Raw genomic sequence first — 16,878 nt, forward strand, 5'->3', positions numbered from 1 at the left:
GCTCCGAGGGTCTTGCTCAAGTGGTTTTCATAGTCCACTGGTTATGAACTGTTGCCAGTCTCGCCATTCCAAGCATAATGAAATCACTGCAGAATCCACTGATTGACATAGTCCGCCTTAGAGTCTCCGCCCAGACTTTCACTGCCGACTTATGGCTGGGATAGTTGATTGATTTGCTCTGTCCTCTGTTGTGGTACCAGGTGCCCTCTGCAGGTTCCTCCACATGCACTGTTTATACTGTCCACTGCTCCATCTGAGCCTCTGAGGAGGCTCGGCTCTGGCACTTGCTCTCCATGGCAGACCACGGAACCTGCACTTCCCATGGTTAGCGTTCTGAGTCTGGCAGTTCGATTGGGGAGATCCCCAAAGAAACCTTGTCTGAGGTGATCCCAGACCAGATTCTTGTGTGTACTTGCAAGTACAGGGCCCAGTACAGTCCACCACCCCAATCAGCTGGTGGTTGCAATTGCTGGGTCAGTTCTGTTTCCAACCCTGTCTTTCGTTGGAACCAGTAGGTGTTGCAGTCCGGCCTTATTCTGCCCAGCACACACTTGGCCCTTCAAAGGAGAAGTAACTGTCTTTGGGAGTCTTCAGGATTGATTCGCAACCCAGCAGCACAGTGGGCTCAACATGGAGGTACCTAGACAGCAATTCATATCCCCTAAACCCTAGAGCTTGCCACCGGGCAGCCAGCAGGCAAAACCTGGCACCAAATGGCGCACTGGCAGTCCAGGGACAGCTCACTGCATGTTCACGGTGGCTGGAATCAGGGCTCCGAGCATGGGAGTCGGACCGGCCTGGGACCTGCCAGCAGCCAACAGGCTGGTGGAAGTTTTACCCCCCAGACCCTAAGGTCTCCCCCTCCAGATCCCATCTACTGCATGACGATGGCGACAGATGGGGTCCGGGCCGCCCTGTTCTCCAGCTTTCCCCTCTCAGTGTCCTCACCAGAAAGGGAGCAGCACATTGAGTCATTTCTTGTGAAGTGTAAATTACATACAAAATATTAAAATGTTTCATAAAAACCAGAAAATTACTCAATGTTATTCAAATTTATTTAACTTTTGTTTAGCGCTCACTGAAGTTAAACGCATTGGACACCAGCTTAAACTGCTGAGTGACTGAGCTAGAAGGTTAAAAATGCAGCAAGCCATGCCTGCATTCTCAGAAACGGTCAGTGTTAACCAGTGCCATGTTCCCTCGATTGGCGGTACGCGATGACTTCCCCTTCAGTTGTATAAATGGAAATGTTTGCGGTTGCAAGAAGGAATAACTTCACTCAGCTTTCTTGTTCCTGCATGACTGATACTACATTGAGACATGAACAGAAGAATGTTAACCACCAAATCTGCCTGTCCTATACATTCTATTTTTTTAATCTGGGAAAGTTGAACATCATAAAGTTTAGGTAGGGAGCGTTCCACAAAACGAGCAATGTTCGTCAAAGCCGTGAAACGTGGGGAGACTAAGGAGCCAGGTGAGTTAAGCCACGGTCACCGCTGGCATCCTGGCTGCTCCGCTTGCCATCCAGCTCCCTGCTGATGCGCTTGGAGATGCGACCAAAGACCAAGAACACATCACGGGTGGAGAGAGAAGGACGGGTATGAGTCCCACCAGCCAGAAAGTGTGTGTGTGTGTGTGTGTGTGTGAGCGAGAGAGAGGCAGAAACAGAAAAACAGATCCATCTTCCATCCAATGATTCACTCTAAATGCCTGCAACATCTGGGGCTGGGCCAGTTCAGACATTTCTGACACAAAGTATTCCCTTGTGCTTGCTCATTTCAACTGTTTTTAACTGGGAAATATAATGCAGTTGTCTCTGCTTGTGATAACATTACATGTGTTTGCATTTATTGCTCATCAGTTTACCTGGTTTCCTTTTTATTTTAGTTTGAATTTTAAAATTTTTCTTTTTAATTTACCTGCTTCCAACTTGTATGACCTGGACCTTGTTTTTAAATGAATTCTGAACATCACAGTCATTAATTCTCTTTGCTTTGAGAACACAAAGTGAGGTTACAAGGACCCGGCCAGGTAGTGTGGTGCGGCCATTAAGCCGGGCAGTGCCCAAGTCAGGAGCCAGGAGCTTTTCCAGGCCCCCACAGGAGTGGCAGTGCCCAAGTCAGGAGCCAAGAGCTTTTCCAGGTCCCCACAAGAGTGGCAGTGCCCAAGTCAGGAGCCAGGAGCTTTTCCAGGTCCCCACAGGAGTGGCAGTGCCCAAGTCAGGAGCCAGGAGCTTTTCCAGGCCCCCACAGGAGTGGCAGGGCCCAAGCATTTGGGTCATGATGACTTTTCCCAGTCACATTAGCAGGAAGTTGGATCTTTAGTTTTTGTGGAATGGGTCTAGGTGTGTATTTCTTTTTATTTATCACGTTTGGGATTCTTAGGACTCCTAGGTTTAAGCACTGGTAGCATACATCAGTTCTGAAAAATTGGCAACCATTGTTGCTCTGAAAAGTGCTTCTTTCATCTATTTCAGAAACAAATGACACCAGCAAGTTCTCCGCTGCATCTGCCTTCACTGTCCTCTTGCTTCTGGTGGTTACAGGACACGCTGCTCAGACTTCTGCAGCGAGAGGCTGGCCAAGCAGCCAGCCCCGGGGGAGGCGGACTGCAGCCTCTCCTAGCCACACCTGTGGGCAGGAATTCCAGAGAGCTCCTGGGCCCTTCCTTCAGGGCAGTGATCCCAGCAGAGAGGGTTCACCTTCCCGGCCCAGCCCCCTCCCAGGGCCCACACAACCTTCTCATTCGGCTCAGAGTTTGGGCAGAGGCATTGTAGGGGGATATTAGGCAGAACTGGAACCAGAAACCAGCAGACTTCCCGAGGAAATTCAGCACGCTCCTTCACATCAGTTTAGTACACTTAACAACTTAATAATGCAGCTACCTAGGGTGCGTCCTCAGATTTAAAAACTTCTTTGACATTTCTCAGACTGGAATCACAAAAACAGACCAAACCAACTGCATGGCTTCTCTCCTATGCGCACACTGCAGATGTGTCACAATAACTGCCCTCATGGAGGGAGGTTCCGCTTACCAGGAAACTGCTGTAAAACCATAAGCTACCATACATTTCTCTGAAGTTAAGGTAGTGTGACTGACACTTCCCTCCTCGGCCTAGCTTGCTAAACATGATCTTTGTCAGGCAGGCAGGACCTGATCCATTTCACTGGCCAGACTTCTTTTGATTCATTTGCACACAACTCTGCTTTACTTTGGGTCAAAAATATCCATCCAAATTTTACCCGAACCCTGCTCTTCTACCAAATTATGGCAATACAGTCTGCTCCTCCGTTTAGATTCTCATGGTTCTCCAGTGTTGGGTCTCTCTCCTTACAGTGTGGCAATACACTTGGCTTTGTAGACATAAATAGGTTTACCCCGGACGGTCTGGGTCTGCTGGAGATGGCCTTGAGGCTTGCCCAATACCCGGAGTGCCTAGTTTGGGGCCTCCGGTTTGGTAGTGATGCGTCATCGGAGACCTCCCACTGCCCCTCTGCTCATGCTCGGAGGGGTTTTGCAGAGAATCTGGATTCTGGACTTAGGCCGGGGCATGCTTGGTATTGTCTCCTGAGTTTGGGGGGTTCTGATCAACCTTGTGAGTTCAGATTTAAACACCACCTGCTGTCTTATCTCTGCTTACCCACCATCTTGTACTGTTTGTCAGTGCAAACTTTCCTTAGTCTTTCTTCAGATAGTAAATTGATTTTATTTTTGATGTTTACATAGCTGAGAGGGATGCAGGCCCTTGTGAACCACCAATTAGGATGGGAAGGTTCAAGGAATAGGGGAAGTGGGTGAGACAACTGCCTCCAGTCTCCTTTCTTCTGGTATCCGGGAAAAGTCGGGCGAGAGGAGGAAAGGCCCCTCCCAGCAACCCCACATCTGTACCTGGGATTGGGGGAAGGCTACCTGATGTCGTCCAGGCTCCCCAGTGTGGAGCATGTTCCAAGTACACTGCCTAAGTAGGTTTGATAGTTCTGAGAAGCGGTTGATTTCGTTGCTCCAAGGTCAAGGAAATCCTTCCAGAGTCCGTTGGCTGACATGACACACCCCAGTCTTGATTCCCCTAGACACTTGTCCAGGAGAGCTATCCAAGCTGTTCTGCCCTCTATGGTACCAGATGTCCTCTCTAGGCCCCAGTGATCTGGCTGTCATGTTACCCATGAATCTGGATGTGCTGTGCACTGCACAGGCCTCAGCAACCAAGGAGACCCAGCTCTGACACCTGCACTCCACAGACCAGAGAGCCTGTGGTTTTCACTGTGGTTGGAGCTCCAGTCCAGTGAACCAGCTGGGGGAATTCCCAAGAAACCTCGCCAGAGGTGACCCCAGCCTGACTCCTGTGTGTGCCAGCCAGTGTGGGGTCCGACTCAGCCACATCAGCACAATGGTGGCTGCAGTCACTTGTTCAGCTCTGTCACTAGCCCCATATCACATATGTGAACGAGTGGATGCTGAGGCCAGCCCAGCCCTGCCTGTCGCTCTGCCCTCAGGGAGTCCCAGCTGGAGCTCCTTCCTCTGACTTTGGCTGGCTTAGACTGGGCCATTGTTTGCGTTTGGGAAATGAACCAGAAAATGGAAAATTTCTTTTTGTTTCTCAGTTTTGCCTTCACTCTGTGTTACTCTGTCGTTCAAATAAATCTAATATATATATGTACAACAAAGGTCTGGTGCAATAGCCTACTGGCTAAAATCATCACCTTGAACACGCTGGGTTCCCATATGTGCACTGGTTCTAATCTTGGCAGCCTTGCTTCCTGTCCAGCTCCCTGCTTGTGGCCTGGGAAAGTAATAGAGGATGGTTCAAAGCCTTGGGTCCCCACACCCGCGTGGGAGACCTAGAAGAAGTTCCTGGCTCCTGGCCTTGGATCCACTCAGCTCTGGCCTTTTGCAGTCACTTGGGGAGTGAATCATCGGATGGAAGAACTTCCTCTCTGTCTCTCCTCCTCTCTGTATATCTGACTTTGCAATAAAAATAAATCTTTTTAAAAAGTGTACAAATGCAGTTAAATAATGGACTTTGCTATTAGGATTATAAAAACAGATTTTCAAGACAAAAAAGACTTTGAAATATGATCTGATTGGGCTGGTGTTACGGCATCAGGTGTTAAGCTGCTACCTGCAATGCTAGTACTCCAGACGGGCACTGGCTTGAGTCCTAGCTGCTTCACTTCCGATGCTGTTCCTTGCTACTGCAGCCTGAGAAGGTGGTGAAGGATGGCTCGAGGGTGTGGACCCTGCACCCCGTGGGAGGCCTGAGTCAGCGGCAGCTTCCCACTGCGGCCTGGCCCAGCTCGGGCAGCCACGAGGGAGTGAAAGATCTCTCCTCCCCTCTCTCCTTAACTCTGCCTTCCAAATCAATAAAAAGTTTAGAAAATTACTTGGCTGTGAATATATAAATACTATAAACTGGCTTATGAAATGCTTCTAATGATTGAAGTCAGTTGTATGCCTTCTAGGTTTTTTATATAAAATGAAAGCTAATAGTTCTCATAAAACTGAGGCTGAAAGTTTTATGATTTGGAGATTTTAAATTTTTTGTATTATAAGTCAAAGATGTTACCACTGACCACACCAACTGTATAATATTACAAAATATAAGACAGTGTTGAAGGACACTTTAATGCAGCTACCTTTATCTGAAAGGCAGAGTATAAAGGAGAGAGTTGTTACTGCGGATGGCTGCAGCAGCCAGTTCTGGGCCAGGCCAAGCCAAGGGCCGACTGTCAGCCTGGTCTCCCGTTTGGTGGCAGGGGTGCAGGCCCTGGGACTGGCTCCTGCCGCCTTCACCGGGCACTCACAGGGAGCTGGAGCGGAGGCAGAGCAGCCTGGACTGAAGCCAGCAAACATGGAATGGCAGGGTTGGAAGCAGCTGCGCCACTATACAAGTCCCTATAGATACATTCTTTAAAAGATTTATCTATTTATGTATTTGAAAGGCAGAGTTATAGAGAGAGGAGGAGAGACAGACAGGGAGGGGGGAAAAGGATGGTGTGGGGAGAGAGAGAAGCTCCTATTTGCTGGTTCACTTCCCAGATGGTCACAAGGGCCAAACCTAGGGGCCAGTAGCTTTTACCAGGCCTGCACATAGATGGAGGGGCACCAGCACTTGGGCTATTTTTGGCTGATTTTCCAGGCACCTAAGCAAGGAGCTGGATCAGAAGTGGCTCCCACACGGGATACAGGCGATTTAAGTGAAGGCTTAACCTGATGTACCACAACAGCAGCTTTCTACAAAAGCACTTCAGATAGAACAGAATCACTCCATCTCTGACAATGGTAGGAATGCATGGTGTAAGTAAACACTAAGATGCGAGGCCCTTTCCTCTGTTCCACGCAGCTGCACCTGCTTAGCAAGAACGCCCTTGACAGGCTCCGAACGCAACTGTATTTCGGCATCCGAGTCAGCAGGGGGCGCGCGGCAGCGCAGGCGCTGCTCTGCAGGAAGCTCCTCCTCTTCCTCTGACGCCGTCCTGCCGGCGTCCTTCACCCCGGAAGCGCCGTTCCAGCCCGGCCGCGGCGTGACTTTGAGCGCCTGACATGAAGCTGCTGCGAGCCGCCGCGGCCCTGGGCCGCTGGCCGGGGAAGCAGGTACCCGCGTGGGCCGGGTTTCCCGGAGGCCCGAGTGGTGGAGCCCCTGGGCTGAGGAAGGCCGCGCCGCCTCGAACGCGGGGCTCGGGCTGGACGTGGGGGCCCCTGGCCGCTGTTCTCACTGCCGCTCCCGGGCAGCGTGAGCTGGTGCTGCCCTGGGTGGACGTGGCATGTGGTGCAGTGTGGAAATGGAAGCCTGTGGGGAAGGGTGGGGATGCCTTTTTCTCTCGGGCTAATGTCGTTGGGTTTGTCGTCGGTGTCCTTGGGGTTTCCATCAGCCGTTTCCCGGGGGACTGTTATCCGCGTTTTGCAAGTTCTTTGGGCTCCCCCACCTCCCTCGCCCAGATGTGGCTGCAGCGCCTTTTGGCTGTAGTCGGTGCGAAGGAATGGTGTCGTGAAGACTCCGTTTTCCTGTGCTGTGTTGCAGTCGCTTTCCAGTGCGGAAGGTTGAGATGCGAGCCGGTCCCTTCTGCAGACTGGTTCGTGTCCGACCAGACACCCGCAGGAAGGACGCCAGGTGTAGCTGCTTTCCGTGCCTGCTCGTGGCTCCTGCAGCAGGTGCGCTGAGCTGGGCTCTCTTCTCCCCAGGTGAGCTGGCTGAGCCGCCGCTGGTGCTCAGCCGGGGTGATTCCTAATGAAAAAATCCGAAATATCGGCATCTCAGCTCACATCGACTCTGGGAAGACCACCTTGACGGAACGAGTGCTTTACTACACTGGGAGGATAGCCAAGATGCATGAGGTAAATGCCTGGCTTCACTCCACGGTCATTAAAGCCTGATTGTAATTGTTTTGTAGTTATTAATTTAATAAAACGACAACTGTTCACACCTTGGTAGTTGGATCTTCAAGTCGCAGAGCAGAGAGCTCAGATAGGTTTAGCAGGTTTAGAAGTACCTGCACCATCGGATGTTACCCTAAGCCAACTGTATTTTTTGAAAGGATTGTTTTATTCGAAAGGCAGATTGACAGAAGGAGTAGAGAGAGGCCTTTGTCCACTGGCTTACTCTCCACATGCCTCAGTGGCGGGAGCTGAGCCTGGCTAGGAGCCAGGAGTTTCTTGCCAGTCTCCCATGTGGGTGCATTGTCCCGAAAACTTGGGCCATCCTCCTAAACCAATATCGTTAGAAAACATGTTAGCATGTTAAAGTACACACAGCAGAGGGAAGTTATTTAAGAGCCCCTGAGAGCTCAGCTGGCGGCATTACCGCATCACCTGTGACTTCAGCTCGTTAACCTGTGCTGTGAGAGCTGGCTCCTCCCCACCTGGCCTCGGAGCCCGCTTGGAGAAGCGAGCGAGGTTCTGACCATCTGCTTGTGGGTTGGGGCAGTGCAGAGCGAGCCAGGCTGCTTTGCCTTGGCCGGTCCTCAGGGCAGCCTGGACAGCCGCGTCAGCGCTTCATGCTGGGCAGAAGCTGTGGTCGTTTGCTCTGGAGAGATGGAAGGTTTAACAGTGCGAGGCGAGCCGGCGTTCGCTGGCCTGTGGGTGACAGCCTTCTCGGGTCGGGGGCCGGAGCAGTTGAGGTGCTGTGCTTGTGTCTAGGTGAAAGGCAAAGACGGGGTTGGCGCTGTCATGGATTCCATGGAGCTGGAGCGACAGAGAGGCATCACCATCCAGTCGGCGGCCACCTACACCCTGTGGAAGGGCGTCAACATCAACATCATCGACACGCCAGGTGAAGTGGCCTCTGGGCTTACTCTAAGCCCTTTACGTTTGGCATATCAAATAACAGAGCGTAGCACTGAATTCCTGTTAGGGAAGATAAGCTTGAAACCTAGAGTTGTATGGTTTCCTTAAACAGTGTAAATAAATCCTAAAAGCAGGAAGGTTCTAGCCTTTTCCACAGGAGACAGCCAACGTGCTTAGATTTTCACTTCTGTTTGAAGCCTTCTCGTTGGGCCCTAGCATATGGTGGATGAATGGTTTTGGTGTCTGTATTCTAATTAGAACACTTGTGTAATAAGATGCACAGACTGGCAAATAGCGCGAATATCAAAATAACGGTGCTCTTTGAAGCCCTCACCTGCCGTTTGTCTCCCCCAGGGCACGTGGACTTCACAATCGAGGTTGAAAGGGCCCTCCGAGTGCTGGATGGTGCAGTCCTGGTTCTCTGTGCGGTGGGAGGGGTGCAGTGCCAGACCATGACCGTGAACCGCCAGATGAAGCGCTACGGTGTCCCCTTCCTGACGTTCATTAACAAGCTGGACCGGGCGGGTTCCAACCCGGCCAGGGCCCTGCAGCAGATGCGGTACGGAGGGACAGGGGGCGGGGAGAGTCGCCGTCATGAGACCTGCGCCTTGAAACTCGGTTCTCATTGTCTTTTTTTCAGATTTGATTTCTGTATTTTTAATTTGAGATATTTATGGAGAGAGGAGAGACAGCTTTTCCATCTGCTTATTCACTCACCGAGTAGCTGCAGTGGCTAGATTTGAACCAGTTTGAAGCTGGGAGCTAGGAGCTTCTTCCAGGTCTCTCATGGGTGCAGGGCCCAAGCACTTGAGCCATCCTCTGCTGCTTTTCCAGGCACTTCAACAGAGTTGGATCCGAAGTGGAGCAGCTAGGACTTGAACTGCTGCCCTTGTGGGGCGCTAACATCCCAGGTGGAGACCTGCTCTATGGCACCGGCCCCAGTTTTTCCTTTTATTTGTGTGAGAGGCTTGTCTTCACAAATGCAGTGAGTGCATGTGCTTGGTTTCCGGTATGCTGTCCGCAGCCTGCTAAGTGGGCAGCTGTCCTGAGTTCTGTGGAGCGGAAGGGGCATTCAGGTCATCTGTGCTGCGCTGCCGTGCCTGGAGCAGCTAGCGCCTGGAGCAGATTCGGACAGTACCTTGCATTTGGCTTTCGGCTAGCTGTGGGACCCCTCTTTGGTTTTGACCGCTACTTTGAGGAGTGTTTATGAACCCCCTAAAGTCAGGTGCCAAGGAGATGAATGCGATTCTTTCTGATGGCAGCGTGGGTGCCAGGGGCTGCACTGACTTTGCAAGATAAAGCGCTGGTGTTGATGTTATTGTTATTCTGAACAATACTGTGTGACTCACTTGCCTTAGGAAGAGTTGAGGCTCGGCTTTTCACCTGCTGTGGGCGTGTGAGTAGCTCAGCAGGTTTCACCTGGCGGGCTGGTGGGCATGAGCTCGCGTGGCCAGGTCTGTGGAGTGGAGAGGCTGAGCTCGCGTGCTCAGGTCTGTGGAGGGGCTGAGCTCGCGTGGCTCAGGTCTGTGGAGTGGAGGGGCTGAGCTCGCGTGGCCAGGTCTGTGGAGTGGAGGGGCTGAGCACGGGCCTGGTGGAGGAAGATCTGATGGGAGGCGTGTGTGAGAATACGGAAGGAAAACGCTTGACCTCTGGGTGTTTGCCCTGATAAAACTGAGTGTTTTCACTTGCTGTTAGGTGACTTGTGCTTGTCAACCATTGTAGTCTTTCAACAAAGATCCTTCTGAATTCCAAGAAAATTCTTTTTTGTAGCATTTGTCGTTTTGTTAGTTGGTTGGTTCTTCGCTCCCCTTGCATTTGTCTGAGTTCCCAGTTTTGTGACTCCCATGGAGCGGATTTGACTCCTGGAGCGGACCTCTCCAGATTGCTCCCCGTGTGACTAGGTGTTGAGAATGTGCGCTGGACCCCGCTCGCTAATTGGATAGCTCTGTGTCTTGTTATTTAGCCTGCCTCTTAGACAATAGTGTCAGCCATTATGCAGTTTCTGGAAGCTTTCTGGTCTGTTCGCACAGGTTGTTCCTCCGGCTGGGGTAGTTCTCCCAGGTCGGTACTATCTGGACTCGGCGGCTCTGAAGCCATCGGCTTCCTTCTGGTGCTTGGCACTCTGTCCGTTGTCGTGGCAGAGGCACTGCGGGACTGCTCTCTAGCAGGGACCCTTGCTGGGTGGGCTTTGTCTCGGTGCTTGCGTTGGGTACAGACCCGTGAGACGTGTCGGACTTGAGCTCTTGCTCTGAGGCTTCCCAGCAGCCCCTCTGAGAGAGCTGCTCTCAGTGTTGTGGAATCGGCCAGCCCGCTGTCCCCTCCTTTGGTTTCTTGGCCAGCCACTCGTGGACATGTTCTTCCTTCTGCTTCTGACCCTGTGGCCCCTGGGGATCGGATAGGAAACCCTGATTTTGGAGTCCATGGCCTTGTAGCCGCCCAGACTCCTTAAGTGGTTGGTTGCAAGTCTGTTGCAACTGCTGTGCTTATTCAGGATTTGCTTAAAATCAGAGTGACAGGGAGGAAGCAGAGGAGGGCGATTACTTGACTGGTTTTCCATCCAGTGGTTCACTCTCCAAATGGCTGCAAGAGCTGCTCGGCGTGGGTCTTTGACGTGTGGCGAGGACCCAGCCCCCTAAGCCATCTTCCACTGCCCCAGCTGGGAGCTGGTGGGACCACATCACAGTGCTGCCCCCTACCGACTGCTTTGTATCTTCTCAGTTCTGCAGCGTTCGCCGCCCTTGGTTTTTGTACTTGTCACCTCAGAGGAATTTGGAAGCAAAGAAATAGACAAGTGTGTTTTTATTTTTCAGGTCCAAACTGAACCATAATGCAGCATTTGTACAGATACCCATTGGCTTGGAGGGGAACTTTAAAGGTGTTGTAGATCTAATAGACGAACGAGCCATTTATTTTGATGGCGACTTTGGGTGAGTATTAAAAATAACGCTATTTTGTCTTTGCATTTTAAAAACAGAGAAAGGAAGGATCTTGTCTTTAGACATAAATGTGAGTAATTTGAAATGTGGCTGGCAGAATATTTTCTAAGATGATTTTCTTTAATGCCTTTAATTCTAGCATTCCATTTTCCTTCAAATTCTTTCTAAGGATGCTACTCTCTGAGGGGACATCAGGCTGTGGCCTGCCTGGTGCGGCAGGAGGCCTTCAGTTAGACTAGTAACAGCACTTCTGTCACTTTTCGTTCATCCGGTCTTGAGTGTGCAGACTTTAGTAGCATAGCTGCTGTGTCCTAGGTTGATAAAACTGGGAAAAACCAAATTCCAATTGCGTTCTACTTCATGAGATTACAAAGGCCAAAAAACCCCATTACTTATAGAAAAATATTGTGCAGCTGTCCTATAGGAAAGGTAAGAAACTGTTCACTTTGTCATGGTGTGCGGTCACTCAGATTCTGAGTGGCCTTGGCACACCACCACAGCGCTGTGACTGCCAGCGGGCACCCAGGTGTGGCATGCGGCTCGCCCGGGGAGCTCGTGGACCTGTCCCTCTGAGTCCCCCCAGAGGTCGCACAGTAGATCTGCGCTGGGTCTTCAGGGTGCGTTTTGGAAAGCCCCCGGCGCTAGCTGCGTATATGCCCGAGCTGACTGCTCTGGTCTCTGGCCAGTGACCCCGTTTGTGTGGTAGTTTCTCCTGGGACACTTTCGGGGGGATTTCCTTCCTCCGCTGTGTCTGGGGCTGCTGCTGCTCTGGTGGAGTGGAGGTGTCATCAGTGGGCACCTTGCAGGAGGGTGGAGGCTGTGCTCAGGAGAAAGTTCCCCTCAAGTGTGTGTGACACCTGGTGATGACAGGTTTATCGGCCACTCTGTAGGACATATTTCCCAAGAAGAAATGTTTTATTTATCTCTGATTTATTCATTGGTAGATCGAAAGCATCCAAAACTGCCTAGTACCTATTAGGGAATCCAAAAATATTTGTAATGACTGAATAAATCTTTTCCAGAGCTGCATGTTTCTGAACTGGAGGTTCTTCTGTATTTGACAGATAACCTCATCCGCTCTTCCTTCCCCAGATGCCCGCAGTGGGTGGGGCTGGGCCAGTTGGGTGACAAGGGCCCAGGAGCTTGAGCTGTTAACCTGCAGCGCCTCGGGGCACACAGCAGGGCACACAGCAGGGCGCACTGGAGGTGGGACACAAACATGGAGAGTTAGTGGCTCAGCTGGCAGCTTACCTGCTGGACCAAACCCCGGCCCCACAGGGAAGGCTGTTAGATTTTGTCGTACACCAAAACCATGGGTGGGTCGTCTTCATGTGCATATTCCCTGCCACTGTCTAAGACCACTAAATGTGTGGAAAGAATCCCATGGCCGTGTGACACGCGAGGGACTAGAGGGTGCTTGCCAGAAAGCTCACAGGTCTGTGGGCTGTGCAGAGTATCTAGGATATTTGGAGGTCATTTGTAACTATGTGCGATTGACACATGCTCCATTTTTCTATTTAGAATTTATTTTCTGAAAGGCATTAATTTTCATTTTTAAAGTCACAGCTAGTACAATTTTGAGACTGATGTTTTCTGAGTATTGTTTGTAGGTGTTCTGTTGGGACCCTGGAGGCTTAGTGAACTGGTGGCCAGCTCTAGTGGCTGCCATCTTGTCTCATATCGGGGTCCCTCGTCCCGCGAGCAAGACCCCGATACTGTTAAGATTCTTAAAAAAGTTTATTGGATAAGACTTCAAGCGTTGTGGCAAAGTGAAAGCAGTTACAGCACTTGTAAGATTTATTACAGTAAAGCAAAAGCAGCCTAGTGCTAGCTAGCAATAGCCTTGAAGTGATAGCGATAGCTCTAGCCTAGCCTTGAAGAGTGCCTGGTGGAATCTCCTCATTAACTATTTTTCACCCAGACCTTTTTACATTACACAAACCAATCCATACACAGTTCCTCACATCATGTGATAAGCACACCAATCATGACTTAAGTCACGTAGCTTCCCTGCGTGCTCGGCCCAATCCTCAGTAACTTCCCAAAACCTGTTTACCACCTTTGTGCCACGAAGCAATGGTCAGCAAGCGCCATCTTTGAGGCGCGGCTCCGCTCTCCACAGTCTCACTTCTTTTCTGTTTTATCACAGCAGTTGGGATACTCTGTTAAAAATGGCATGGTTGGGTTTGTTACAGTGGCAAGGAGTAGAGGAAGGTCTCTAATTCTTGTTGGGTTGTCATGTTCTAATAAGATGCTGGGTAGTAGAATTTTCAGATGCTCAGGGGGGCTTGGCAGAGGTTGGCTTGATTAGCCCTCCCGTTTACCTAGTAGTGCTCCCCTGGCAGGCGTCCTTGCTGCTTCCGGTGTCACTCCTGGTCCGCAGGTGCAGCCAGTAGGAACTGCTTCACAGGAGGTGGAGAGTCAGTCAGTCGCCGGATTGCTCGTTCAGGCTTGCTGCGTTGTAGATATTTAATAAACGGATGCTCTTTCTAGCATGTTTGCCAATTTTCAAATCAGAGTACAGTAAAATCTATAACTACTGCGAAGAACTTCAGTCTTTCAGTATTATTTTGTCAAGTCACTGTTTTCAACCTTCAAAGTATATTTGCTGAATACATTTATTTTGCATATTTAGTCTACCTAGACAAGGTTGAGTTACATTGAGACATATTTTATTATAACTTTTATCAGTTAACTTCTGTCAAATGCAAAGTACAGGAGCGTAAATATGGTATCTGTAATAAAGGATACTCTTCCCATCCTAGTGGATTGTCTGGAGTTTGGGTCCTTGTGTTACTAAGGGTTCAGCCCTGAGTGCATTACTTTCTCCGTTTGAACTTTTCTGCCCCAGATTCTGTCTGAATTTTTAAGATATGTATTGGTCTTATGTACTATTAGAATGCAAATCCATCAGACCTTTTTCTTGCCTAGAATAAGTGTGCTCGTTCGCCCTCTTCTCAGTTGTGCTGTGTGTGATTGGGTGCGCCCAGGGTGATCCCAGCGAGCTTTCTCTCCCAGGCAGGTCGTGCGCTATGACGAGGTCCCCGCGGAGCTGAGGGCGGAGGCGGCCGAGCGCCGGCAGGAGCTGATTGAGTGTGTCGCCAATTCAGATGAACAGCTTGGGGAACTGTTTCTAGAAGAAAAAATCCCCTCGACTTCTGATATAAAGGCAGGTGGTCTCAAGAAAAGTCCTATATTTAAAAAGCGCATGTGTTTTTTGTGGTCGGGGCTGTGGCGCTTTTATGCATGGGCTGTATTTGTGGGATTGGAGATTCATTTAGCATAGTTGATTCCCTCAAAAATCCGACAGCATGTTACTTTATGCGTTGAGTTAGGTAGTGTTTTAAAACGAGAAGGGAGTCCTAGTTTATACTACAGAAATGGCGCGGTCAGCCTCATGTCCTTACTGCAGAGAAGCCCTGTGTAGGCTGCCGGGCTGCTCAGTGCTGCCGGGGAGGTACTGCCTCTCACACTGTTGAGAACGCCCAGCGGGTCGCCTCGCGTGCGGGCACAGATGTGCAGTGCCACTGATCATTAGGAAAATGCGTGGCTGTCATTAACGGTCCCTCGGGGGCTGAATAGATCAACAGAATGTGATGTACACATAGAGAGATCTGACCAGCTTCAGAGGGGCAGATCTGTGTGCGCTAACGTCGTGGGGTCTGTGTGTGCTAACGTGGAGTCTTACATTCAATGTGCGCTAATGTCATGGGGTTCGTGTGTGCCAACGTGGAGTCTTACATTCTGTGTGCGCTAACGTCGTGGGGTCTGTGTGTGCCAACGTGGAGTCTTACATTCTGTGTGCGCTAATGTCATGGGGTTCGTGTGTGCCAACGTGGAGTCTTACATTCAATGTGCGCTAATGTCGTGGGGTTCGTGTGTGCCAACGTGGAGTCTTACATTCTGTGTGCGCTAATGTCGTGGGGTCTGTGTGTGCCAACATGGAGTCTTACATTCAATGTGCGCTAATGTCATGGGGTTCGTGTGTGCCAACGTGGAGTCTTACATTCTGTGTGCGCTAATGTCGTGGGGTTTGTGTGTGCCAACGTGGAGTCTTACATTCTGAGCTGACGCAAAAGGATGTGTTTGTGTAACTCAGGCAAAATCTGCAATAGTTTAATTCATAGAGACAGTAGAATAGTGATTTGGGGAGGGCTTAATTAGGAATAAAGTTTGTTTACGATGATGAAAAAGTTCCAAACATGGACAGTGTGGTAATAACCTAGTATTATGAATGTATTTAATACCATTGAACTGAACACTTCAACAAGTTTAAGGTGGAAAATTTTATTACGTGTACAATACTGTTTAAAAACTTGCTACTAATTATCCTAGCATTTGGTGTATTTGGAGATCAAATATTCGTTATGTGTAAGACATTGCACCAGTAAACTTTTTTTTTCCCTTAAGATCTATTTTTATTGGAAAGGCAGATTTACAGATAGGAGAGACAGATCTTCCATCTGCTGGTCAACTCCCTAAATAACCATAATTACCACAGCTGAGCCATTCTGAAGCCAGGAACCAGGAGCTTCTGGGTCTCCCACGTGGGTGCCGGGTCCTGAGGCCTGGGCCATCCAGGCCATAAGCCGGGAGCTGAGTAGGAAGTAGCACAGCTGAGACTTTGACCTCGCCGGCACCTGTAAGGGATCTGGCACTTGGAGGTGGAGGATTAGCCTGTTGAGCCAGCATAGTGGGCCCTCATAAAGTTTGTTGCATAGTCAGCTACACAGAAACTGTATTGAAGCTACAATGTTTACTAATTCTTTTCTATTGTTTGGGCTGGGTTTCCATCTTGCAATGACTCCTTTAGCATTCCCAGAGGTCTTAGCGACTCAGCTCTGTGAAGAGTGGGGGAACACTGCATGTCGCCCTAAGTGAAGTCAGGCACTCCTGGGCAACGGGGATTTTTATCTGTTGACACAATTGTGCCGAGGCACTCCCAGACCACTTGCCGATTCGGTGAGGTGGGACTCGTGCTGGTGGCTGTGACTTAATTATGGAAGGGGTACACAGCAGGACCAGCCGAGGAACAGCGCGCATGGGGGCGAGTCCCGAGGCAGCCGTGTACGCGGGAGAGATGCCTCCCAGGGGAGACACCCAGGCCGCCGAGAGCACCTGTGAGAGCTAGCCACCAGGAAAGCCCTTTAGAAACTCAGTCTCCAAGGTCTTTACCAAGGTGTGGTCACAGGATCCCTTCCTAGAATGTGTCAGAATTCTAGAAGGAAAGCAGGTGCCCACACTGTGCGAACGCTGGGCACCGCACACCATCCGTACCAGTCCTGAGAGTAGTGGGAGCTGTGTGAAGGCCAAGGGCACGTTGCAGTCCTGCTGAATTTACTTCTTTTCTGTGTAAGATACTTGGCTGTCTTTCAGTTTCTGTTTATGCTTAGAGTATATTTTAAAGGGAAATGGAAAGCCGGGGTTGGTGTTTTTCACTGTGGTGGTGTGTGGGGAGATCGGTGGTTTTCCCTCTGCTAGTTCACTCCGCACATGACTCCACTGGTCACGACGGGGCCAGGCTGAAACGGGGGGCCCAGAAGGCCATCCACGTTTCCCACATACTTGGGCCATGTTCCTGCTTCTCCAGGCGTGGAAACAAGGAGCCGTATTGGAAGTGGAGCAGCCTGGGTTTGAACCAGTGCTTACAGAGGATGCT

At 50.4% G+C, this 16,878-nt stretch overlaps 1 protein-coding gene across 2 annotated transcripts in view; it reads left to right on the plus strand.

Moving 5' to 3' along the window:
• The first annotated feature begins 6,508 nt into the window (after positions 1 to 6,508).
• The window catches only part of GFM1 (G elongation factor mitochondrial 1), a 42,105-nt gene continuing 31,735 nt past the window's right edge, over positions 6,509 to 16,878 (plus strand). The window contains exons 1-7 of one of the 2 annotated variants that reach the window (XM_040974864.1): positions 6,544 to 6,611; positions 7,100 to 7,111; positions 7,188 to 7,335; positions 8,137 to 8,269; positions 8,638 to 8,842; positions 11,094 to 11,210; positions 14,238 to 14,388. In XM_040974864.1, the coding sequence (XP_040830798.1) occupies positions 6,544 to 6,611; positions 7,100 to 7,111; positions 7,188 to 7,335; positions 8,137 to 8,269; positions 8,638 to 8,842; positions 11,094 to 11,210; positions 14,238 to 14,388 (834 nt within the window). Of the gene's footprint in view, positions 6,612 to 7,099; positions 7,112 to 7,182; positions 7,336 to 8,136; positions 8,270 to 8,637; positions 8,843 to 11,093; positions 11,211 to 14,237; positions 14,389 to 16,878 lie in introns of both variants that reach the window. The other variant, XM_040974863.1, reaches the window with a different exon arrangement.

This window comes from Ochotona curzoniae, unplaced genomic scaffold, assembly GCF_017591425.1.
Source record: "Ochotona curzoniae isolate NIBS_2020 unplaced genomic scaffold, NIBS_Ocur_1.0 contig_2599, whole genome shotgun sequence".
Lineage (NCBI taxonomy): Eukaryota > Metazoa > Chordata > Mammalia > Lagomorpha > Ochotonidae > Ochotona > Ochotona curzoniae.